This window comes from Desmodus rotundus, chromosome 5 (genome assembly GCF_022682495.2).
Source record: "Desmodus rotundus isolate HL8 chromosome 5, HLdesRot8A.1, whole genome shotgun sequence".
Lineage (NCBI taxonomy): Eukaryota > Metazoa > Chordata > Mammalia > Chiroptera > Phyllostomidae > Desmodus > Desmodus rotundus.
The window spans coordinates 71,440,169-71,465,895 of NC_071391.1; the positions used below are offsets into that span (position 1 = coordinate 71,440,169).

Consider the following 25,727-nt stretch of genomic DNA (forward strand, 5'->3'; position numbering starts at 1 on the left):
TTCTTTCTTTAACATAAGCTTTGTCCCTTGACTTTAAATGCACATCAAAAATGTGACTTCATCATGATTTCATCATAACACACACACAAATCTGGTTAACCGACGTCTGGAAGTCTCTCTACAAATAGCCATGTCCTGGACCGTGCCCTGTACAAGGGAAACCACCAGTCAGCTTTGCTCATGCACACAGTTTTAGTCAGCATTTTAGCCTATTACTTGTTTTCTTAAATTTTATACCCAATGATTAGCAATCCCCTCATTCTCCTTTACCCCAGCCCATGGCAACCACCATCGTATTCTTTGCTTCTACCAGTTTGACTATTTTAGACACATCATATAGGTGGAATCATGTAGTATTTGTCCTCCTGTGACTGGCTTATTTCGCTTAGCATAATGTCCAAGTCGAACCATGTAACCTCTAATCTCCTGTCCCGTGTGTGTGTGTGTGTGTGTGTGTGTGTGTGTGCAGACAGACATGTGAATCTGGGGGAAACACTGAAACATTCTCGGAACTTAGGGGATTGGTGCTCTTGAAATGGACAATGTTGACTTCCGACTTGATCGCCCTATTTTCTTTCAAAGTTCTTCTGGTTTATTCCTTCTGGAGTATAAAACTGCAGATTTCTATCAGGATTAAGGAGAAAACCATCTGGGTTATGAGAAAATCTGACTAAGGGTTTCCTATTTGTTGTGTGGGCAGAAGGAGGCAGAAATATTTCTTAAAATACCAAGTTTAGAAAAATTGAATGCAAAATGAATGCCCATCAATAAGGACAAGGTTAAGAAAATTTTGGTACCATCGTACCAGGGTATACTGTATATAGCCTATAAGGTCATGATTTAGACAAACATATATTACACAGGAAAATGGTCATAGTGTATGACTAAGTGAAAAAATGCAGACTATACAGGATGTATAATGTGATAGTATTTTTATTTTAAAAAACCTCCTGATTGCCCTGACTGGTGTGGTTCAGTGGGTTGGGTGTCATCCCACAAATAAAAATGTTGCCGGTTGAATTCTTGGTCAGGGCACATGCCTGGGTTGTGGGCCGGGTCCCTGGTTTGTGGCACGCAAGAGGCAACCAATTGATGTTTCTCTCCCTCTGTCTCTCTCCCTTCCCCTCTTTCTAAAAAGAAATAAATGAAATCTTTTAAAAATAAAATAAAAACCTCTTCATTGTATGATTTCTGTCTCTATAAACACTTTAGTTGTAAGACAAAGGACATGTTTATGAGATAAACCAAGGGAAGGATTTCTTTAAAAGACTAAAAAGTTGTCTTTGCAGAAAACTTGTGTCCCATTTTATGCAGCTCAAGAGTCTTCCCAATCATTTTGGCTTGTTACTTTCTACTTCTAATCTTTTCATCTGTGTGGCTCACAGACACTTTGCCAGGACTATTTGGCCAAATTAAGAAGTGGGGTACAAGCCCCACGACGCCAAGTTACCAGTGTGCTGTTCTGGCCCAAACTGAGGAAATTCAAGGGTTACTGGGGCCAGGAGCATATAAAGTAAAGAACGAAAGTGAGCAAGTTGCAAACATCATTAGGGGAAAAGAGAGCATTTTTGTTTTATTCCTGAGCTCAGAAGGAATGTTCCTATTTCATATTATGAAGTATGAAGGTGGCTATTGGTTTAAGATTGCTGTAGATTTTTTATCATTTTCAAGAAGTGTCCTTGTAATCCTGGTTTTCAACGAGTTTTTATTTTAAAAGTGCTTATTAAATTAAAAACAAAAAAAGATGCATGATATGCTATAGTAATTTTAAAAATCATTCTGTACATTTGGTGTTTAGATAGTTTTAGTTACTCATTATTATAAGCAATCCTGGCATGAAAAACCGTGTACACGACTCCAGCTAGGAAGATGTGCAATGGGGTGATGAAGAACAGAATTTAACCACTAAAGGAACCAGGGCCCCAGAGCCCCAGAGTGGAATGAGGACAGACACCCTAGCAGGGAAACAGTGCATGCATCAGTCCTCAGTGGAGCACCCAGCTCAGGCAGCAAGCCCGAGAATGAAAGGGAGTGGGGTGTGGATGGAGTGGGGACATCTTGTTTATTGGGCAGGAGGAGTAAAGTCAAGCGAGGAGGAAATCCCTGAGCGTGTTTGTGAAGTTGCACTGGGAGCTCAAGGCAAACAGGATATCATTTCCAATGGATGAATAATACTTCCCACCCCCTGCGCTTTCCCTGTGTCATCCTAACATACATGCAAAAAAAGTTGATGGTAAGAATTTTTAGAAGGTTAATATCTTAGATTATTAAGTAAATGCTTTACCGCAACTCCAGGTAGTTTTTGGTCTTATAGCCCTTGACTAACTTAAGATGTAATCTCTCCAATTTTAGCCGCTGGCCCACAGCACTGTTATTGAAATAGCCAATGATGAGAGAGTTCCGTAAACACGGTAGTGGCTGGAATTGGCTTACAGGTAGGGTCTCTCCTAGTGTGTATTAACGAAATGGAAAATTTTTTTAAAATCTGGAGAAGTTTGGACTTTGACTCAAGAGATTATTGGCTGTTTCACAGTGTAAATATTTTTAAGTAGGGAAGGGACATAACCAACCAACAAATTTTTGTTTTTAAACAAATCTTTGTTTACCTGACTTGATTTATGACATTGAAACTGAGAAGTAAACTTGAGAACTGTAAACTGGAGGAAGTTTTAAGATGATCTTAGCCTACAGAAGTAGTAGAATGAAAAGTGTGTTATAACCAGAATACGAGGAAAAAACTTTTTAAGGGGTGGTGGTGGTAAGTAAATCACAACAGTTATATATAAAATGAAAAATCAAAATGTCCAAAAATAGATTAGTAAATGTAAAAAATTAGTACAAACATATAAAGATTTTTAATGTAATTATTTAAAGTTAAATTTTAATGAATGGGAAATTATATGATGTAGTTAAAAGGGATAATAAATATAGACACTGTACATGTGATTTCAAATATGTAAACTAAAAAATGAATAAGAAAAAAGAATGAAAATATATAAACATGTGATCAGTGGTTGTTTCTGGGAAGTGAATTACAGATGGGTTTTTTTTCCCATATTTTCTATACTACATAGATACTACTTTTGACAACTGGGCAAGGGGAGAGGAAGAAGGTTGGATCTTTCCCCTTCTTTTAATCTTTTTTTTAAAACCCAGTAGTATTAGTAAAATTCTTTTTTTCCTTTCTTCTACATCTCTCCATAAAATTCCAGCTGCTTACTATTTAGTGGACAAATTCTAGAAAAAGGATGAACTCTAGCAAGGCTAGCATGAAAATGGTTGTCTCTGAGTCAGAGACTTTTCATCCCTGTTGTTCATTTCCTCACCTGTACCTACTCCGGACTGACACCTGTTTTGTTTTGTTGTTTAATGGATGAACATAATGGTATCCTAGTGAAACGTTAAAGTTTACAGTGTTTACATGAAGTAAAGACAATACATACACCTTTGTTTCATTGTGTTTTATATATTTAATAAAATGATCTGAATTACAAGCCCAATATATTCCAACTGTGATGACTAAAAATAAGTATATTTTTCTTCACTGTTTTCAGGTGCTTAGCAAACTTTACCAATAGTCTGTCATTACTTTGGATTAATTGATAGGTAGGAATTAATAGCAATAATAGAAATTATAGACTAACGTAATTTTTGTTTTTACACCTCTTAAACTGTGAAGCAAGCTTGGATTTCTTCTCTGTTTTTCAGACATTAGGAGAAAGAGGTTTCTTCTCAAAGGAAAAATTTATTCTTCTTACCCTAGAGTAAAAAAAATGTGAATTAAGTAAGTTTTATTCTGGGAAAATGCTCTTTAATCCCAATTCCATTTGATATAATGTTCCCAATAGAACTTCAATCGGTAGAGCAGAATGTAAAAGCCACAACCACGTGATTAAAGTAACAGAGAAACCACCCCTCAGCCTTCTAGACCCTCGTCACCCAGAGTGCAGTGTCCCTCAAGCAGCTCTGGCTTCACCCAGGACCGCTTTAGAAATGGAGAATCTTGACCCCATGCCAGACCTACTGTATCAGAATCTGAATTTTAATGAGAGACCCCCATGATCTCTTAGCCTTAATGTGCCTACACATTGAGAAGCCCTGGACTACACAGCTTTCTGTTATTTTTACAAGCCACAGGATAAGAAGGAAATTGATAAAAGTAAATGAACAAAACTTGTTAGGATGATGGAAGTGAAACTTCTGTTTGCCGTCTCTAACAGAAATGTGTGTTAGAACTACGATTGGATGACCATAACTCTAAATTTTAAACGAGGTGCATTAAATGTTCGAAAAGTCACAGCTGCAAGGATCGTGTTGTTCACGAGCAAGTGGAAAGAAGTACAAGTGAATAAAAAAAAGATGATGAGTAAGGACTGACTGAACTATCTAAATGAAGTACACTTTACAGGAGAAGTTTCTGGAAATATTGTAACCCATGAAAAACCTCTCTTTGAAAGTGTCAGTTCCAAGGTATATAAAAAATATGTGAAACTTTTCATGATTCACACACTAAAATCAATATATTCCCTTGCGTTTCCTTCTATTATCTGTATTCTGTTTAATTTAGCAGTATCAAGTAGCAGAAAACCATAGACTTGTGGAGGGGGAGATATATGTGAGTTAGCAGCAAGAGTACTCTGAACACGCAGTATGCATTCATCATACACATCCTGGTTCGTCATTCATTGCTCATTCTCATGACAAAAGTGATTGAGCATTTACTCTGCCAGGCCCAGGCCTAAGTTCTAGATACAGGGTGGTGAGTGAAGAGACACAGTTCCTGCCTTCATGGTGCTTCTGACAGTGTATGAGTTACTACCGATCAATTTTTGAAAACTATCTGTGGATTTTGTTCATCCGTCGTATTTCTGTGCCTTGCATCTATCTACCTTTTTCCATTGATAATGAGGAAGGTCTCATTCTCAGTTACCAGTCTGACTCATACAGACTGATCATTTGTGACTGGTATGGCAGATAGTAGCAGTTCATAAAGCAAAATGCAGCTGGCAACCTAATGATAAGGAGCTGAGATATATAACAATAACAGTTACACAGGGTGACATGATCACTATAAGGGCTTGACATGGGCTGGAGACAGAGGCCTGGGGGCTGCCAGGAAGGCCGTGTGGGTGAGTAACAATGAGCAGGAGTCATGAACAAGTCTCTCCTGAATTCTATGGATGGAAGTAATATGATTATGGCCAAAATAAAACACACATTTTTAAATCATATGTTTCCACCTGAGGAACTGGGTAATCTATTGGACTTTTTGTCTTCAAATGAAGGTAATTTGTTCTCGAAACCAGTCTTATAACATAGCATTTAGAATATTATTCACTTTCAAAATAATTGCTTTATGAGTTTTCATGGAATGATGGATTTACCCGCTGTAAGCGGGACCTGACAAATTGAGTGGAAAGTTGAAATAAACAACTCTCAGTGGGCAAGTGTCCCAGACATGGGTTGAATCCACCATTACTTCAGGACATTGATATCTTTGTGGATTTTGAGTGTAGTTGCCTTCTAAGTTCCTAACCCTGCAATCCCGTAGCCCTGGCATTTGTGACTGTTTAACCACCACGTCTGGTTCCACCCTTGGTTTCCAGTGACTAGACTCTCTGCCATGATGGCCCCGTGGTGAAGGGTATAGTCTCGGGGGTCAGATGGACACAACTCTGTAGTTCTGACCTCACTGCCTCCTAGACACGAGGTCTTGGATAATGTAACATCTCTGTGCCTCAGTTTTCTTGCCTGGAAAATGGAGATTGAACATCTCATCTCATGTGATCATGTGGGTCACAGATTATACAAGACACTTACAGCCATGCCTGGCACATGGCAAATGGTGGCTACTACTACTTACCAGTAAACCCAGGTCTCCATACTGGTTCCTTTCTGCTACATGAATCCCTCTTAGTAACAAGTATTTCTGTTTATTTGTATTACCTTGTGTCTCAGTCCCTCAGTGGCTATATTTCCTCCCTACTGAATTCATATTCCAGAGGCTGTCTCCCCAGGAATCGTCCAACTTTGTGGCACTTTTGCTGAAGTCTCACTGTCCTCCAGGTTGAACAGACACCCATAACTTGGGCACTGTTTGTCTTAGAGACAGTAGTTCCTTGTGGTTAAAAGCCACTGGAGACTGGCTGCCTGGGTTCAAATCTCAGTACTTCCACATACTAGTCAAGTGACTCTGGATAAATTACTCAACCTTTCTGTGCCTCAGTTTTCTCATCTGTAAAATGAGTTATAACTGTTTCATGTGATTATTGTAAAGATTAAATAGATTAATATATGTGAAGAATCTAGAATAATAAGTGCGACATAACATTTGTTATTATGAGTCATACCTTGTGTAACCCCAAGCTTGGCACTTACCCACTTTTCTCTTCTTACCCTGGTGTAACATCCCAATTGTAGACTATGTTTAGGATACCCAATTTCATATCCCTAGACTATCTGAACACTGCTGTGCTTCCATGTCAAGCCCCCTGCCTTCTCCACATCCTGCCACAAAAGTTCCTGGCAGACACTGGCTGTGACAGTGAGGGATGAATAATATTCTGTTCCAAACTCTGTGTCTATGAGGAACAGTACACTGTGCCCAGCCTGATGGCCTCTTACATAAAATGGGGTGAAACCAAGAGAGCCAAGCAAAGCATTTGCCTTATTCTTCCTTACTTCCCTCATCTCCCTTTCTCCATTTCCACTGGTAAACAAAGATCATTCATGCAGAAGAAAGAACCATGCAAGATTCCTCCCCACTGAGGCTGGCTGTGTGCTAGAAAGTCTTACATGCATATACATAAGTAAAGGGAAGAGTCAGATATGAACTTCTAGTGGTTACCTGGGGTAAAAAATTGGTTAGCTGAACTGTTAACTGCTTACATTCCACAATGAGGCAATGTGGCTAAACTAAAAGTAACCTGAGAGAAGCGAGGCAAAGGAAGATTGAATTTTGATTGAGAACTTTGAATAAAGCATACACCACTGGTGTGTAGACTGTCCAGCACCCTCAGGGCTTTGGTGGAAGTCAGGGCGTCGGGGTCTTACTTCTCAGCCCTCCGTGCCTCGAGTAGAACTTGGCTTGTGGCAGTAAAGTGTTTCTACTGGGCAGTGCTGGCTTCGAGCCTCCCACGGAGAGATTCCTTTTAATGCTCCAAATCCCTTCCAGGGCCACTGTTAATATTTTCAAAAGCAAGATGATGATTATTAGCTTATTCTCTTTTTAGCATAAAGTATTTTTAAAGTACTTACTTGATGATTATTTTTTCAGTCATTTGGGTGGTGGTTTATTTGATTTAATTAATCAAGCCACACAAGATCTTTATTACTTGTTTAATCTTTTATTCCAGTTCATTCATTCAGTTAACCCTTATGCAATTAAACCTCTACGATGCTTAATTAGATTATTTAATTTGTCCTTTAATAAGTAGATGAAAGTATAAATATAGTTATTTATATTTCTATATTTTATATAGAAATATAAATAACAAAACACGGAAAGATCAAGAATAAATAATAATTTATAGATTTCATTCAGTCAAATTTGTCTGATTCTGATGTAATTCCAGAATTCTGATTTAAATTCCTAAAAATTTCCAAAAATAATATAACCCAAAGTTACCACATTGATTCATCCAATAAATTCAGCGATCTTCTAAAAGGCATAAACTAGGACTTCCAGCCAAGATGGGGGCATAGGTAGATACACTTTGCCTACTCATACAATCAAAGGACAACAACAGGTTTAAAAACAAAAGATAACCAGAACTGCCAGAAAACTGAACTGTATGGAAGTCTGACAACCAACAAGTTAAAGAAGAAACATTCATCCAGATGGTAGGAGAGGTACAGACAGGCAGCCAGGGTGGAGAGGACTCATGGCAAGGCAGCAGCTAGAGGACTGGGGTGGGCGAGGCAGAGGCTGCTGGACCAGGAGAGGCAGCAGCTGGCTGACCAGACGGTCCCACATTTCCATGCAGATAAACCAGGAGGAACAACTGGGGAGCGAGGCAGACTGTGCAACCCAGGGTTCCAGTGTGGGAAATAAAGCCTCAAGACTTCTGACTGTAAAAATCTGTGAGGATTGCAGCATCGAGAGAAAATCCAAGCCTCACAGGGGAGTTCATTGGAGAGACCCACAGGGTCCTAGAACATATAGAAACCCACCCACCCAGGAATCAGGACCAGAAGGACCCAATTTGCTTGTGGGTATTGGGGGAAGTGACTAAAAGCCTGCCGAGAGCCAAGCAAGAAGCATTGTTCCCTCTTGGACCCCTCTCCCACATACAGCATCACAATGCAGCAATGTGGGTTGCCCTGCCCTGACAAATACCTAAGGCTCTGCCCCTTACTTACTACATAACAGTCACACCGAGATGAAAGAATATGGCCCAAATAAAAGAACAGATCAAAGCTCCAGAAAAAATACAACTAAGTGACGAAGATCTGATAGGTAGCCAATCTATCAGATACAGAGTTCAAAACACTGGTAATCAGGATGCTCACAGAAATGGTTGAGTATGGTCGAAAATAGAGGAAAAAGTGAAAGCCATGCAAAAAGAAATAAAGGAAAATGTACAGGAAAGCAACAGTGACGGGAAGGAAACCGGGACTCAAATCAACGATTTGGACCAGAAAGAAGAAATAAACACTCAACCACAACAGAATGAAGAAACAAGAATTCAAAAAAGTGAGGAGAGGCTTAGGAACCTCCAGGACAACTTTAAATGTTCTAACAACTGAATTCATAAGGGTGCCAAAAGGAGAAGAGGAAAAGCAAGAAATTGAAAATTATTTGAAAAAATAATGAAGGAGAACTTCCCTAATCTGGCAAAGGAAATAGACTTCCAGAAAGTCCAGAAAGCTCAGAGAGTCCCAAAGAAGTTAGACCCAAGGAAGCACACACCAAGGTACATCATAATTACATTACCCAAGATTAAAGGTAAAGGAGAAAATCTTAAAAGCAGCAAAAGGAGGCAGTTACCAACAAATAAGTTCCCATAAGACTATTAGCTGATTTCTCAAAAGAAACCTTGCAGGCAAGAAGGGTTGGAAAGAAGTATTCAAAGTCATGAAAGGCAAGGACCTCCATCCAAGATTACTCTATCCAGCAAAGCTATCATTTAGAATGGAAGGGCAGATCAAGTGCTTCCCAGATGAGGTCAAGTTAAAGGAGTTCATCATCACCAAGCCCGTATTATATGAAATGTTACAGGGACTTACCTAAGAAAAGGAAGATCAAAAATATGAACAGTAAAATGACAACAAACTCACAACTATCAACAACTGAACCTAAAACAAAACAAAAACAAACTAAGCAAACAACTAGAACAGGAAGAGAATCACAGAAATGGACATCACATGGAGGGTTATCCATGGGGAGGAGGAGGGGAGGATGGGGAGAAAAGTACAGGGCATAAGTAGCATAAATAGTAGGTACAAAATAGACAGGGGGAGGATAAGAATAGTGTGGAAATGTAGAAGCCAAAGAACTTATATGTACAACCCATGGACATGAACTAAGGAGGAGGAATGCTGGTGGGAGGGGGGGTGCAGGGTGGAGAGGAATAAAGGGGGGAAAATGGGACAAGTGTAATAGCATAATCCATAAAATATATTAAAAAAATAAACAAAAGCCATAAACTAGATGCTGTCTTAATCTCCTGTTCAAAGAAACATTAAATACTAGAAAACACTACAGCAAAATATTTGGAATACGATGTTTGTACATTGGCACAAGGAAAATTAGAGGCTTAAATACCATTCAGTAACTATTGGTTTAGTAATAAATTGCACTGGGCTTTCCTCCATACCCTATGGTCACTTATTTAAGTTTTTCAGAGTCACAAATTTTTCAGAGGTAATTACAGTTTTGGTGAAAATCTACTGTGTAGAAATCTGTGACCCAAGTGAAGTAAGGTAGCGAATTCAGGTTAGTGCCCTATGTTGGTTTTCCAATTTTGGAAGCTGCAACTTCCAATGACAAATATTTTCCACAGATCCAAGTTGTTCACTGGCATCCACACTCCCATCTGATCCCTCCCTAAAGGATTTCATACCATGGAATGATTGGGGGCATGGTCTTTAAGTTTAGAGGAGATCTGGTTTCAGTCTCTGCTCTGCCACCTACCAACTGTGACTTTGGGCAAGTTGTTTAACCCATTATGTCTCAGTTTCCTCATGTATGAAATGGGAATAATAATATTTACCTTGAAGGAGGAAATGGATACAAGTGCTCTGCACTGAATAAATAGCAGCTATTACTTGTAAAGGGACAATGATTTTCCTGTCCAAGCACAGGCTTAGTTAGATTCCATTTCTAGAGGCGTAGTTACTGAGCTGACTCACGGAGCTGAATTTCAACACTTGCTTTTCCTTCCTTCTCCTGAATGGAGCAGCCGAAGTTATCTGTCAAGATTAGTGTCTTCCTTCTTCAAAGACCTTCAAGGAAAACTCCAGTCTTCTTCTGTCAAGACTTACAAGGTTTAAGCTGTTGCTTATATCTAACCTAAATCTTCCCCCATCATTCAAACCAGGTTCCTTTCCTTCTATCCTGTTTAGATCTAGAAGATGGCTGCTCCCCTGCCTCTGGGCAATAAACTCTCAGATTTAGGGCTCTACAAATGTTTATTAAATGCCCCCTTTGCAGGACACCCTGTAAGATTTATATTTATTCTCCATTGTGCGAAGGTCTGGTAAATGCGAAACAGTTTAAAATCAGGAGGCAGAACTATACAGCAAAACCATATTGAATTAGATAGAAGAACTATACTAGTCTAATTTAGTAGTGGTCTTTCAGATGCTATCACAGGCATAGCTGGAAGTTTATACCTTAATAGGGAAAATAATTGAAATGTAAATGCAGATGCTTGGAAATGCATGGACCGCCCCCCCCCCCAAGCATCACTATGCATAAGTATTTACTCTATTCAAGAGGAGAGGCTGCTGGAAAAAATACCACTACTTTGATCTGATATGATGTTTGGGTGAAGAAGTTAGGAATGATAATATATTCAACTGGAGAAGGTGAGGTATGGAAAGAAGCAAGAATCCCCTATAAAGCAGCTGCTTCTTTAAAGAGAAATCCAACTCCCTCAGCTCTGGCCACATGCGTTCCAGGAGGAAGGAGGAAGACAAGGGGAGCAGTGCCAGAAAGACCTATGTTGGCAGCTGAAGCTAAAAAGGAAAAGGGCAGCAGGCACAAAAGAAAAGCTAAAAGAAAGGAATTAAATTCTTTCTTTCTTGAAACTCAAGATCTTCTAGTGATTCTACTTCTTTGTTCCCCTCTCATGCCCCCACCCTTTCTACTCAGAGACCTTTTTAGGTGTGTTTTTATTCCGAACTTGAAAGTTACTGAACCATGGTCTTGTGCTGGAAGTTTAGCCAGTGGGATCTGGCCTGGTCACTCAGGGAAGGGAAGCTCACCCTTTAAAAACATTTTGTTTCCTTGCGCTGTCTCTGGACTGTGCATAAAAAACACTAGAGCTTGAAAAACTAGCTTGGTGCCATATTGTCTATGCCTCCTTTGAGTAAACATGGTAGGATTTGACCAGAGGAGGAAAAATTTAAGTGATTTAAATTTATGTTTGCTGGCTTCTAGGCTTTGTAATTATCTTGACATGCCTTTGGTGTCCAGTAAATTCCTTGCATACTGCAGGCACACAAAACATTTTTGTTGAATGAATTAATGAGTAACAAACATATCTACTCTCACTGAGCAACAATTTATATTTTCTGAGTTGGTACTAAATATAATAAGTAAACCAGACTCAAAATTAAGTTTCCATGCATTAAAACACATGTAGAGACAAATGAGTGTATTTAGCAGGACATTACTGAAATTCATTGGAAAAGGAAATGTGGAAGAAAAAACTAGTAAGCTTCCTTAATCAAATTTATCATGAGTACTAAAGTTCTGTAGATCTTAGCCAGAAAAATACAAAAGCCCTTGCAATTTGAAAACATGGTTAGAACATTAATTTATTTCTGCAAAGTGCTCTATAGAAGTTCTTAGAAAAATAGAAATCATGTCTCACAAGATTACCTCTCCTTTCAAAGAGGTTGTAAGGAGTGGGAAGTCTTTAGGGAATCACTAAGAATATGTGAATGATGATGTTCAATAAATTCTTATTTATCTAGAAAGTTCCATAAGTTGCCCCAAATTCCATTTCATCTGACAAAAGATCTGATCAGAAAATTGCATTTCTTTTTATTCAGGATGATGAAAACCTTTCGTGGAGATCCCGGGCCGTTCTTATAGGACGAGAATGTGTGTAATACCTCTGAAACCTTGGTCTTACCGCAAGTTGAGACCTAAACTGAGGCTGATACTGAAGAAAATTGTGTCAACTTCGTTTTTTAATTGAGGAGGGTACTATTTGCTACCAACGCAATTTCAAATCTTTTTCCTCTCAGAAAACATCACGCTATGTTTTAAAGAAAGACAGTATAACCCAGTGGCTAAGAGTAAGGACATCAGCTTCTGACAAGCATGCATTCAAATATCAGCTGTTTAAGTGTGTGACAATAGGCAAGTCACTGCACCTCAGCCTCAGCTTCAGGTCTGCAAAACGGGAATAATGAGAGCCAGGGTTGTTGTAGGAATTATGAGAAATGATACTTTGTAAACACACTCATGTCCAGAAGACATCCTGTGAATGATAGCCATTATGATAATAATTATTATTCCCATCATCACCATCATCGTTTTACATAGAGAGATACCCTTCACCCACCCCTCACCCCAGCATCCAATGCTTCTTACTGAGCCCAATGTCTCTGCATGAAGAGCCTGGAAAAAATCAAAACCCCTGTGGTCACTGATGCCATTCCCTAAGCCCAAGTATGGGGGGCACAGTAACAATCACCTAGGACGTCTAGACCATTTCATGTCTTCACAGCTCTTATTAACTTGTCACAAGACAGTTACACCATCTGTTCTGCTTGAACAAGCACAGAACAGATGGGCTGGCTCATTCAGCCCAGAAGGCCGAACAGTTATTTATCCAGAGTCCCCTGTTGCTGCCCAAACAACAATATTCTAAAAGAAGTGTGGTGTTCACTTTAGATGTCTATAAAACGTAACTTCTGGATCTTTTGATTTTCTTTTTTTGCCAATTTCATTCAACCCAAGGAGAAAAAACCTTTGATCTTTCGCCAGTTTCATTCAACCCAAGGAGAATAAACCTTTGATCTTTTGCCAGTTTTATTCAACCAAAAGAAAAGAGAAAAAGCACAGAAATAATTTAAGTCTATTATTTCTAGCCACTTTCATAATTGTCATCATTAGCTCAGTCACAAGTAAAACATGCCATAATTTAAGTTTCTCAACTTCAGGATAAATCTGCTTACCAAATGGTATAGGCACTTCAGTAAGTTTACCTGCATGTACTTTGTTATGTGGTCATGTTCTGGTGCTTTATCAATAGTTGGAGGGAAGTCCAGTCTGGAAACTTTTTGAAATCTCACCTTCACCAATCATATTATTGCATAAGTATATGAAATGTATTGTTTAAAAATTCAAACAAACCCAGCCAATGCATATATAACTACACACACATGCTTGGAAACATGCATATATACCTTGGAGTCCCTATAATTAAGGTAGACTTGGGTCTATCTAAGAAATAGTATATATTAAGACAGAGGCCAGGCAGGTAACATAAGTAAGTAAAGCCAGAGGTTAGAAATAATTGCCTCTCCCAGTCTTATATATTTTTTCCCACTTTTGTTGGAGGAATGGATGCCAGAGAAATACTTTTTTCCCCACTTCTACCACAAGAAGAGAAAGTCTGCAGTGAATGTGTGGACATTGAGCAGCTTGTGATATGCCCCACTTGACTGGGGAACTTGATGAGCAATGGTTAACAGCAGAGTGGGGAGGTCAGCAGGGACAGTGAGACCCAGCTCCAGCCACGGCTGCCACCTGTGAATGTAGACTCCGCTGTCACCTCTTCCTTTCTCTTCCCTCCTTTCTCTTCACCCAAGATAATCAGAAATCTAGATATGTACATAAAAAATCCTGTTTTAAAAAATGTTGACAACTGCTTGATATGTTTAAAAATACAATGCAGAACAAATAAATATGTCTATATGTTTGCAAGAGGAAGCTGACATATGAGTCAACAGTTTGTATCTGAAGCAAACTAAAGTACCCCTGACAGCCTCTTGAGTGAGAGGTGAGACATGGTGATTGGGAGAGGGAATGGAAGATGGCTCTCTGGTTTTAGACGCAGACATCAGTCCGTGTCATCCACTGGGATGGGGGACACATAGGAAGGAGCAAGTGGGAGAAAAGTATGAGTTTCATTTTGGACATTGATCCTACGTACTCATGGGACATCTGGGAGGAGAGATTTAGCCTGGAGACAGATTTCAGAGGCATGGAGTACAGGAAACTTTGGGAATAGCTGAGATGATCCAGGGAGAGCCAATGAAACAAGATTAGAAGACTGTGGGTAATACCCTGGTAAACATCAATATTTGGAAATGGGGGTTAATTAAAAATGTTCATAAAGGAAGATGAGAAGGACTATCCAGAGAAGTAAGAGAAGAATGAGTACATTTTAGTATCAAGGAATTTGAGGAAGGAAGAAGGTTTAAGGAGAGAGCCATCAACTATGTCAAATGTTGCAGAAATCTCAAGCCAGCCAAGGGTGGAACAGTATCCACTAGATTTGGCTATGATATGTCACCAGAAGCACTGTAGTGAATAGGAAGTCAATGGCGCCCTCAGCTGGGAGCTCAGCCGGTTAGAGCCTCATCCTGATACACACTGGGGCTGCATGTTCGATCTCGGGTCAGGGCACATGCAAGAATCAACCAATGAATTCATAAATAAGTGGAACAACAAATCAATGTTTCTCTCTCCTTCTTTCTCTCTCTCTCTTCCTCCCTCCCTCCTTTTCTCTCTCTGTCTCTCTCAAATCAATTAAAAAAAAAAAAAGGGATGTCAATGGCATTTGGGGTCAAACCTGAATTTGGAATTCAGCTTTACCACTTAATGCATAATCTCAGACAGTAAAATACTTATCGCAATTTCAGTTTACTCATCCAAAATTGGAGATCATAATATCTACATCACATGGCTTTTGTGAGAATTTGTGATAAGCAAAATAAAGCCTCTATCCTCAGGTAGCTTATGTTCTCGTGGGAAAGATAGTCAATAAAATACACAAGTTAATATATAATGTCAAGAAGTGACAGGAAAAAAGCAGAAAGCAGAAAGTAGTGTGAAGGATTACAGAGTAACTTGGGAAGGTGGGTAGATTTTCTATTTTAACCTGGTAGAGAGGTTACCTTCGAGAAAATGACATTTGACCCAAAATTTGAATGGCAAGAAAGGAAGACATTTGATGATCTGGGTGAAGTGTAAAGGTCCTGTGACAGGAATGGGTTTGGCCTGTTACAGAATATTAAGAAAATCGGTGTGGCTAAAGTGGATTAGGGAAGTATAGGAGACAAATTCAGAGAGGTGAGCTGGCCATAAAAGGAGATTAAAGTGTAAACTAAGAATAATAAGCCATTGGAGAGTGTTGAGTGAACATGGAGGTGATGTGCAGTGATTTACCTCTGTAAGAGATCTGTTTTCTGTGTAGAGAATAGGATGCTATTGCTGAACCAGCAAGACATGATGGAGGTTTGTGCAAGGTTGCAGTTGGGGAAATTCAGGATATATTTCAAATGCAGATTCAACAGGGTTGGCCGATGGACTGGATGCGAAGTGTGAGGACTTGACTTCTGAATCTTTGGACCTAATCATGGAGTGAATGACGGTACCATTTTTTTCTTCCTTTAAAAAAAATATTTTATTTATTTATTTTTAGAGAGAGGGGAAGGGAGGGAGAAAGAGGGAGAAAAACATTGATGTGTGAGAGATACATTGATTGGTTGCCTCTTTTATGCACCCAACTGGGGACCTGGTCTGCAACTCAGGCATGTGCCCTGCCCGGGAGTGGAACTGGTGACCTTTTGATTGGCAGGCCAGCATTCAGTCCACCCAGCCACACTAGCCAGGGCAATAGTACCATTTCTTAAGAAGGGTCAGACCTGTTGAAGTATGGGATTTTAAAATCTTGAATAAGAATAGGAGTTCTGCTCTGGACATGTTAAATTTAAGAGACCTATTAGACATCCAAGTGGAAAGTTAAGTAGGCTTGTGGGATTTGAGAGGGAAAGTAGAAGCTAGAGATATCAGTCTTGGAGTATGATAGGGCTAGATATGATCATCCAGGGAGGGAGTGTAGATAGAGAAAAGGTCCTGTGACTGAATTCTCCAAAGTTTAGAGCAAAAATTCTCCAAAGTGGTATGAGCAAAACCAGGAGATTAGAGCATGGTGACCTGAAGGCAAAGCTGAGAACGTGTTTTAACAGATAAGATGTAACAATTGCATCAGATGCTACATAGAAGTTGAGTTTGATGAGTTTGTGGATTGTACCTAACCTTTAAAATCATTGGATTTGACCTTTTTGAGGAAAACCACTTGCATATGAGAAAAGAACAGCTTCCCTGGATTCATGGAAGCAAAAGTCTACTTGGAATGAGTAAAGGAGCAAAGAGGATAGGTAAAGAAATGGAGACAATGGGTCAAATTTACTAATTCTTAACATCTACAGGAGACACAAATCCCTACAAGTTTTATGCAGAGTTTTGGGTGAATGGCAACAAGCTGTGTTTCCCAGGAACAGAAACTATGTCATTCACCATAGATTTAAAGACCTATGTCTCTGATGCTCGGCACTAGAAGGCCCAGGGGCTGGCCCAGCACTGCCAACACTCTCAGACTAAACTGAAAGAGGAGGCACCTTCACCAGGTGCTGGTTCCCTGCTGTGGTCAAGGACATGGGGCTTCCAGCCATTTAAAAAAGAAGGGGGAAAAAAAAGGAAAAAAACAGCAGCTTTTGTTTTCCATAAGTTGAGTCCCTTTGAAACTTCACTTTAAGCCCCAGCCGAGGGGCTTAGTTGGTTGGAGCGTTGTCCCGCACGACAAAAGGTTGTGGGTTTGATTCCCCGGCAGGGCACACACCTAGGCTGTGGTTCCATCTGGGTCCGGGTGCCTATGGGAGGGAGGAAACCAACTGATGTTTCTCTCTCCCATCAGTGTTTCCCTCTGTCTCTGTCACTTCCTCTTTCTCTAAAACTCAGTAGACATATCCTTGGGTGAGGATTAAAAAGTAAATTTTAAAAAAGTTAAAAACAAAAAGCATTAAAAAATCTAGTCTCAGCTTTGAAAGATTTTTCTAGGCTAAAATAGCGCCTCTGTGTGACCTCTAGTGGATGTTATAAAAATGCAGCCCAAGCATTCTATTTTATATGAACGTATTTGAAGACAGCTTAGAAAAATGAAGTTTTATAAACCAAATGATATTTCCTATTGTATATACTCAATTATTCTTATATGTATAAGAATATGTATATTACTGTTAATGTATACAATAACAGTAATATAGGATCTAAATGGTATATAAATACACTTATAAGTGTATAAATGAAAGTAAAACCCAAATATAACAGTATAGACTTAAAAAATGTTTTTTACCCACCAGGCAAATGGTAACTGTAGGCTGGGTTTCAGAGAGACAGTTAAGTGGTCATTCTCCATCCATTCACAGAGCTCAAACTAGACTTTAAACTTTACTTCAAGAGGGGAGGGGGTGTGTGGAGGTAGAAGAGGGTATGGGGGGATAAATGGTAATGGAAAAATACAATAAAATGTTAAAAAATGTTATTGGTATCAAAATATAAAAATATGTATGCATAATAAATGTTTATGAAACATTAAAAAAAACTTTCCTTCAAGATACCATATGAACAAAATTGGCCATTTTGCTGGCCTCTCCTTTTGTAAGAATTGGCAATACAGAAGACCTAAAATGGTGTTTCTATGGATGGTTTTGAATAAAGAGGGCAAATATATCATAGAATCTGAAACGATGTACCTCAGAGCCTGCAGCATCTGCTCGTAGGAATTTTTAGAGAATGTGGGCATGACCTGCTATGGGTTCAACAATCCTCCTCAGAAAATGTCAAGCTCTGTGAGTAGAGGACTCATGTTTTACAATATTTTATTTCTTCTAGCAAAGCTGGTACCCAAGCGAGTTGCAATAAAAACCTGTTGATTTGAAGAGCATGAAGTATGCTCCTAGTAATCACTGAGAAGGAACTGTGAGAATGAGGGGCTCCAGCAATTTCAAAATAACATCCATGAGGAATTCTGAGGGTTCGAGAGCATATCTTTCCCCAAGTGAACCATCAGTGAAAGCTGTCAATACCACGGAACTCATATACTATGTGTATGTGCAACAAAATCCTTGGATGAGTTGACCTATCTAAATGACTTCTATTCTTCTGGGCCTGACATTTGCAAAGTGGGGTCCCTGGGCTTGCAGCCTCATCATCTTGGAACTTGATGGAAATGTAAATTCTTGAATCCCACCCGAGACCTACTGAGCCAGTTCCAAGCACTCTGCTTTTAATAGGCTCCTCGGTAAATTCTGATGAAATCTGAACTTTGGAAACCACTGTTATTGGCCATACCTATACTGATAAAGACTGAAGATGCTATTGTGCTCTTCAGGCACTTGGGGAAAAATTGTTTTTCATTAAATAGAAATAATTCTTCAAAAAATGAGGGACAGCATTGCAGATACTGATACCTAACTCATTTTTTCCCTAAATATAACAGCTTATTTGGACATAGGCAAATAATTATAAAAGTAGCTCAATAACTTCCCAAAAGACCCATTTTTCTCTTGAAAGTCATGGTTTTGCAATAAATACTCATTCTGATATAAATTAGACAATTTCATACCCATTTCACAAATATACTTCCTTTGTCACTGAGATTACCTGCAGGTGGATTTTTAATGTGGCATTCATCTTTCTTAATATAAAGCTCTTCTTCCAGTACTTCCTTAATTCTCTTATGTGGCTCACAATATAAAAATTTCTTCCCTATAAAGACATCAACAAAATTGGTTATGTATAATAAATTCTTCCCAACCTTCTAGCCATTACACCTACATGAATGTCTTTTTTTTTTTTAAGACATATCCTTCTATACAAATGCAGATGATTTTCCTTGCAGACTATTTTTGGAAGATCTCTTTCATTCTGGCTTCTGGTTCTTTTTTGGTACTTCACACTTCCATATAATTCCAACTTTTGGGGTAGCTTAAGATACCTCTTTTAAGTATTATGAAGAAGCTAATGTCTTCATTAGCTTCAGGAAAACTTTCATTTATTCAGTAAATTCTTATTAAAGACCTACTCTGTGCCAGGCATTTGGCTAGGTAGGAGCAATGCACATAGCCATGAATAATTCAGATGTGTGCATAGAGTCTACAATCTAGACATATAACAGAACAGCCTCACCATTATTTAATAATCGTTTTTTAGAGGATGCACCTGAATTGTAGTAGTGAACCACTTATGGACAAATGACTGTGCTGGCCTCTAAACCTGACCCTGTAGGGACTCTCTGCAATGGTGGAGAACAGTACCATTTGTTCTAAGTACCTTAGTCATATTTCTTCAGCTCTGTGCGATCTGACCCCGTCTGTCTCTCCAATCTCTCCTGCCGGCCTTTCTCTCATTCTCTAAACTGCAACACGGCCCTTCTGCCCATTCCCACATTCTACATTCTCTGTCTAAACTGTCTGTCTCCTAATTGTTTGCCTGGGTAACTTCTACTCAAATTTCAGGAGCAGCCTTAAATTTCAGTTCTTGAGGAAAACGTTTCTTGACTCCACAATCTTGAAATGCCCTTGGTTTCTTCTTCTCATACTACTTTCCTCTTTTCTTTCATTTCACTTATTGCAATTTATCTATGGTTTCATTTAGTTTATATACAATTACTTGTGTAATGATTAGTTTAATATACGTCTTCCTTACTAGACCATAAATACCCTAAGGGCAGGGATGTCTGTTCAGTCAGCAGAGTCCTAGAACAGAGGTTGGCATAATAGACACCCAGCAAAAGTGTGTTCAAATAGAACTAAGCATTGTTAAATTGGATAGAGCTCAAGGCCATTCTGTGTGCTTGTCTGCCAGTGTGGCCTTGTGAGTGTCAGGAAATAGTACTTCTAGTCTCAGTACTCAAAAGCTCAATGCAAAGAACCGTGGAAAACCTAAACAACCAAGAACTTTAGCTATTCAAGATTTGACTTTAAACTCACAAAGACATGGCAGGTGTCTCATCTTTTCCAGACTAACCAATAAAGAACACATGTGAATAAATTGGGCTTATGTGCAGGCTGGCCCAAATGGGGCAAGAGACCTGCTGCTGCAGGCCGTGGTCCCCGGCCGTTGCTGGTCATGAAGACCCACACACCCCCTTAGACACAGACAAGGTAGAGATACTTTGTACCTCTCACTCTTGTTTCCCCACCGGAGACCTAGGAGTCACATGAATAAGAGATGGGGTCAGCAGTACTCCAGTTTAATTTCAGGATAAACTTTTTTGGTTAAAGTTTAGGCAGAAAAGGTTTTAAGAAATGTGGCAGGGCTGGCTTTAGCTCAGCAGGTACTTCGATTGAAGAAATGTGGCTAAGGAGGAAGAAAAGCCTAAAACAAGTCAGTAGAAAGGAGGAGATCACCTGCCCTAAGTTCAAGTGTTCTGACACATTTCAGCCCTGCTGCGTCAAGAATTTACAGAGGATATAAGCTCCTTCTTTCTCTCTGCTGCATAGAATTCCATCATGTAAATGTACCATAGTTTTTTGATCCACTCGTGGGGAGAGGGGAGGGGATAGTGGGAAGAAGAATTTTCAGGAACTACTATAAAGGACACATGGACAAAACCAAGGGGGAGGATGGAGGCGGAGGAGGGAGGTGGGTTTGGCTGGGGTGGGGTGGAGGGGTGGGGAGAAAATGCCGACAATTGTAACTGAACAACAAGAAAAAAAAAGAATTTACAGAGGAAATCACTAAAGGTTTTGAGGAACTGTAAAAAATGAGGGTAGAAAAGAGCCAGTATAGGCAAATATTCCCTGCTCCAAAAAAGAAATGAAGGAAGGAAGGAAAGAAAAGAGAGAAAAAACTAGCAACAGCTTAATGTTGATCTTCACCAACATTTTGAATGAATTGGTCAACAGCATGATTGTGAGTACAGTGAGGAGTTGTGTTTACTAAGTGATAAGGACTGCTGAAAACATTATTATTCCAGACTCAACTATTCTTTGTTTTTTTAGTTAGGAGATAATAACAATTGCTATAATTTATTGAATGCTACTATGACCTAAACATCTTACATATATTATTTCTCTTTCTCATAATTACCCTATGGGTAGATATAATTATTCCTATTTTATAGGTGAAAAAGTAACTCCTATGTCACAAAACTCATCAAAAAAGTAAAAGCCTTGCCTACCTGACTCTTCCAAACCCAAATTACTAAACAAGCTAGATTAGCCAGATGTACCCACAATGTATCTGCATTTCAGCAAGGCATTTGATAAAGTGTATTTGTAGGAGACAGAATGCTCATGCCAAAGATGCTGACTGACAGGTCAGGGGCTACTAGAGACTCTTCTTGGACTTGTTGAGATCATCTAATTTGCTAATTTGGATGTAGGAACTGCCAGCAAACCCTACAAATGTGAGAATGGCAGAAACTTGGCGCCTGGCAAACTCAGGACTCACAGGGCAACTTCCATATCTGGAATGAAGTGCTAAAATCTATAGGATGCTATTAATGGGGATAAATGTAACATGTATCTAGGACCAAACAAATTAACTGTATAAGTAGAGCATAGAAAAGGCCTGGCTGAAGTATTTTCAAATGTACAGAGGACAGGAAGAGAAACTACGGGTGTCATAGACTGCTTTTGTCAAATGTGTTAATAATATAAAGTGCATGCCAAAATAGCTAATAATGTTCAGATCAAAGGAGGTTATAGTTCCACCACACTATTCTAATCTGATCATATCTAGAATACTGGATTCAATGATTTAATAAAGTGGAGAATATTGGAAGAGATCAGCCATCATGAGGAATGTGCTATAAATTATTTCAAAGGTAATACTGAAGTCTGTGAAAGATTGATGGGTGCTCAAATCAACCATTATTTTTCAAGGATAGAATTCTATAATTTCAGTGAGAAAGGACTACATTTTATCTGTGTATTTTTAAGAGCAGATTTGTGATTAAGGAGTTGAAGCTGTAGAGCAACTGAAGACCTTTCCAAAAAATAGACTGAAGACTTTTCCAAAAAACATTTGAAAATTGAATGACTACTTTGTGTGGGTGTGAACAGCCTGTCTCTACCTAGGCTGAGGCCCTAAAAGGAGCCTTTCAGGGAGGCTGAGGAAGGAACTGTATATGCCCAGACCCTGACTTTGTGAGCTCCAGATAGTTTACACTCTTGCCTGTCAATTCATCACTCAGTTCCCTGCAACTCACCCAATGCCTAGCATGCAGTAAGGAGTCAGTATTTGTTGAGCCCATGAGTGAATGATTAGGTCTACCTATTACACTTACAACTGCAGGAATAAAGAACCTTGAAATTCTAGCATCTTTAATGGGAAAATTCCCAGATAGAATTTTGTCAAAATAAGGAATTACTTAAACATATTAAACACTTTAAAATACTGAATTCAGTTTCTCTAAGGCCTCTGCATGATGTTGATAATAATAATAAAAGAAATGATGTATCATAATCAGTCATATTAGGGCTGATGCCAATGGAACAGGCCCTTTCACCAGGAGGCCGAGGTTCTGCGACTTTCTGATGAGAGGTCTTGCGGGAGGATGGTGTATGATCCCCTGGGGTGGGAGAGCTGAGTCTCTTCAGCCCAACCCGTCCTCCTGGGGATGGCTGAGCACAGAGAGAAGTGGAACAGAGACAGCTTTCTAAAGAGGCAACGAGGAGATATCTCAGAAGGGCTGGCAACCACTCGAGTTCCTCTTTGGCTTATTATTTTCACCATCATCGTTCCTTAGCGCCTACTGAAAACCTGTGGGGATCTGGGGACCGTGAAATACCTGTAAATTCATGGAACAATATGGATGAGTGCTGCAACCTGGTGTGGACTCAAGTTACAACAACGTCGGTTCTAACTGTGCACCAGAACTGCCTTTACTTATTTGAATATTGTCTGTGCATTTGGCAGGGAAGAGAGGGGACAGCAGAGTGTTAAAAGGTGGCCTATAATTGTGAGGTTCTAGAAAGATTAGGTAATAATGTATGGACTGAAAGTCCAAGAGATGAGAGTTTAAGTATTTTAAGTATTTCTCCAGCACTGACTGAGTGACCCTGGTCATATCACTTCCTTTTTCTAGTCTAGACTTCAGTTTCCAGGTTTGTAAAATGAAGGAATTGGCAAAAATGATCTACATGTTTCCCTGTATAAAAATTTTGTTTTATTATATATTTTAAATATTATATATAATATTTTAATAATTTTATATATACATTTTTTTCAACACCTTCCAGGCCAATGTCGCTACCAACTGTCTCAGGCTACCCGGGGAAACAGACGATGCTTTCTGCCACAGTGCCATCACCTCTCCCTTTGCCAAAACAGCAGCTCCATCCCCTCCCTCCAAAATCTTCTGGGCTTCAGTCAGTCTCACTCCGGTTTCCCTGTTCCCTTCTCACCAGTTCTCCACACTGCATGTCCCTCTGTGCACGGTCCGTGGCTGCTGGGGAATACACCTTGTTTGCGGGATTCCTGGGGGCCGCTGGAGCTGGGCTCCCAGCGAGCTCCGCACCCCAGCTCAGCCTGCTGCCGAGGCTGCTCCGCGCTGCGGCTCGCCTCGGGCGCCACCACCGTTGTCATTACCACCACCTTCTCCACCCTCCTGCCACCAGTGTCTTTGACACTGGCCTCCTCAGCTCCGCCGCAGGCTGTGGGAGAATGCGAGGCGTCTCCGGTTGCCGTAGTGACTACGGATCCTCCCCGCCCCCAGCCGCTCTCTGCAAGCATCTCCCCAGCCCCAGGGGTTCCTGGTGCCCTAGGAGCCACCAGCTGCAATTAGTTACTGACCAAAGCAAAGGTCTTGCGGTTAATCTCTCCTGTGTTCCTCACATCAGTTTCGCAAGAGAGACTTTACTATTCTCTGGTAAGGAAACAGATTCAGAAATAGCTAAAGAAATTGTCTGAGGCCATACAGGGAGGAAGTGGCACAGCGGGAATCCTAATTCAGAAAAGTCTAGCACAGGAGCCCAAAGAATAATCACCTAAAGGAACAGGTAGGAGCGGGAGCTGGTATTGGACAGGTGAGTTGAAAGTAAGGTCGCTGGTTTTACACAGTACTTACGCTTAGGGTATCCACTCCCTACTACACACACAACGTGACTGAATAAATGAATGTTGAGGATTCTCAGCTTTTGGATTCTAAGTTTTTATTGTCGATATTAAACAACTCTTGCAGTTTCTAAGCACTTTTGTATATTCACAATCTATTTCAATTTATACGAGGTCTGTCAGGAAAAAGTCCAGCCATTGTTAATATAAGGAGAGCAGTTTGTGCCACAGGGACCAGAATGCGCATGTGTGAGCAATGACAACTTCACTGTACTAGTCAATGGGGGCAGTAGAGCTGTTGAGTGAGCATGTGTACTGTGTGGTTGTCACATTCAAAATGACTGAGCAAGTAGAGCAATGAATCTGCATCAAATTTTGCATCATGTTTGGTGAAACATGAAATCACCCAGGTGACTGAGCCCCCGTACAGCCCAGATTTGTGCCCTGTGCAACAAAACTAAAATCACCTTTGAAAGGGAAGAGATTTCAGACCATGGATGAGATTCAGGAAAATACGACAGGGCAGCTGACGGTGTTGGGAAGAACTGTGTGAGATCCCAAGGTGCCTACTTTGAAGGGGACTGAGGTGTCACAGTCCCATGTACAGTGTTTCTTATATCTTCTTAAATAAATGTCTCTATTTTTCGTATTACATGGCTGGATACTTTATGGACAGACCTCAGTATACTCAATTTTCCAGATGAGGAAATCATATTCAGAAAAGTTTGATTTGATAGCAAATGGGAAAATTTAGAGTTCTATTTGTAGCCTGAGGTTTTTTCTGTGTTGTTTTTGCAGCCATATAGAAAGGCTTTTTGTTGTGTTAATTTTATGAAAGCTCAATGTTCATTATTTTACAGAGTTAAATAGTTCTTTCTACAAGTGGCAACCAAACACCTGCTTCCACTTCACCCCAGAGACAGCCACTTTTACCTCTTTTGGCTGATAATTTATTTTTTACAACCATATAACCAAATGCTCATTTTGCTGTTATTTATTTTTCAATTTTTGGTGTCATATATTGATTTTCTACTATGGAAGATGAGAATTTAGTTAGCGTTCATGCTCACCACCTCACATATACTTACCACCCCCTCCAATTGCTAATACAGACAAGCTATAATTTTGGCCGGAGCATTTTATACTACCATGACTATGTAAACTCCCATGACAACTGCACTAGGTAATATCCTATGGTCACTTTTCTCTTTGGAGTTAATAATTGCCTTGTTTTTTAGTTTGCTTGATTTTTAATGTCCTTATACTTATTAATTCCCAAACTCTTCATCCTTGTGTAAATTCGTTAATATGTCCAAACACATGAGGGATTCTATCAGTTTCACCTTTTCTACAAAATCCCTTTTAGAGAGCTGGCCTGGTTGGTTGCTCTCTAGGCCTAAGGACTTCCCTTCACCATCATACCTCTCTCCTGCATTCCATCCCTTATTTGTTAATCCCATCTTTTTCTCTTTCT

General features: G+C 39.7%; 1 protein-coding gene across 1 annotated transcript; it reads right to left on the reverse strand.

The window, feature by feature from the left end:
- Nucleotides 1-3,465: 3,465 nt before the first annotated feature.
- On the reverse strand, nucleotides 3,466-23,932 carry C5H11orf97 (chromosome 5 C11orf97 homolog). Its single transcript, XM_045183578.2, has 4 exons — nucleotides 23,605-23,932; nucleotides 18,854-18,958; nucleotides 6,987-7,179; nucleotides 3,466-3,759 (listed from the first exon to the last, which is right to left on the reverse strand). Exons 1-3 carry the CDS (start codon nucleotides 23,930-23,932, stop codon nucleotides 7,034-7,036), a joined length of 579 nt encoding a protein of 192 aa, XP_045039513.2. The 3' UTR covers nucleotides 3,466-3,759; nucleotides 6,987-7,033.
- Between the last annotated feature and the right edge of the window lie 1,795 nt (nucleotides 23,933-25,727).

Coding starts and splice junctions, on each gene's coding strand:
- C5H11orf97 (XM_045183578.2), bottom strand. CDS start 23,932: ATGCTTGCAGAGAGCGGCTGGGGGCGGGGAGGATCCGTAGTCACTACG. Junction 18,959..23,604: donor ACATGCAGTGTGGAGAACTG/GTGAGAAGGGAA, acceptor ATGTCTTTATAG/GGAAGAAATTTTTATATTGT. Junction 7,180..18,853: donor CATTAAAAATCCACCTGCAG/GTAATCTCAGTG, acceptor AAATATTAACAG/TGGCCCTGGAAGGGATTTGG.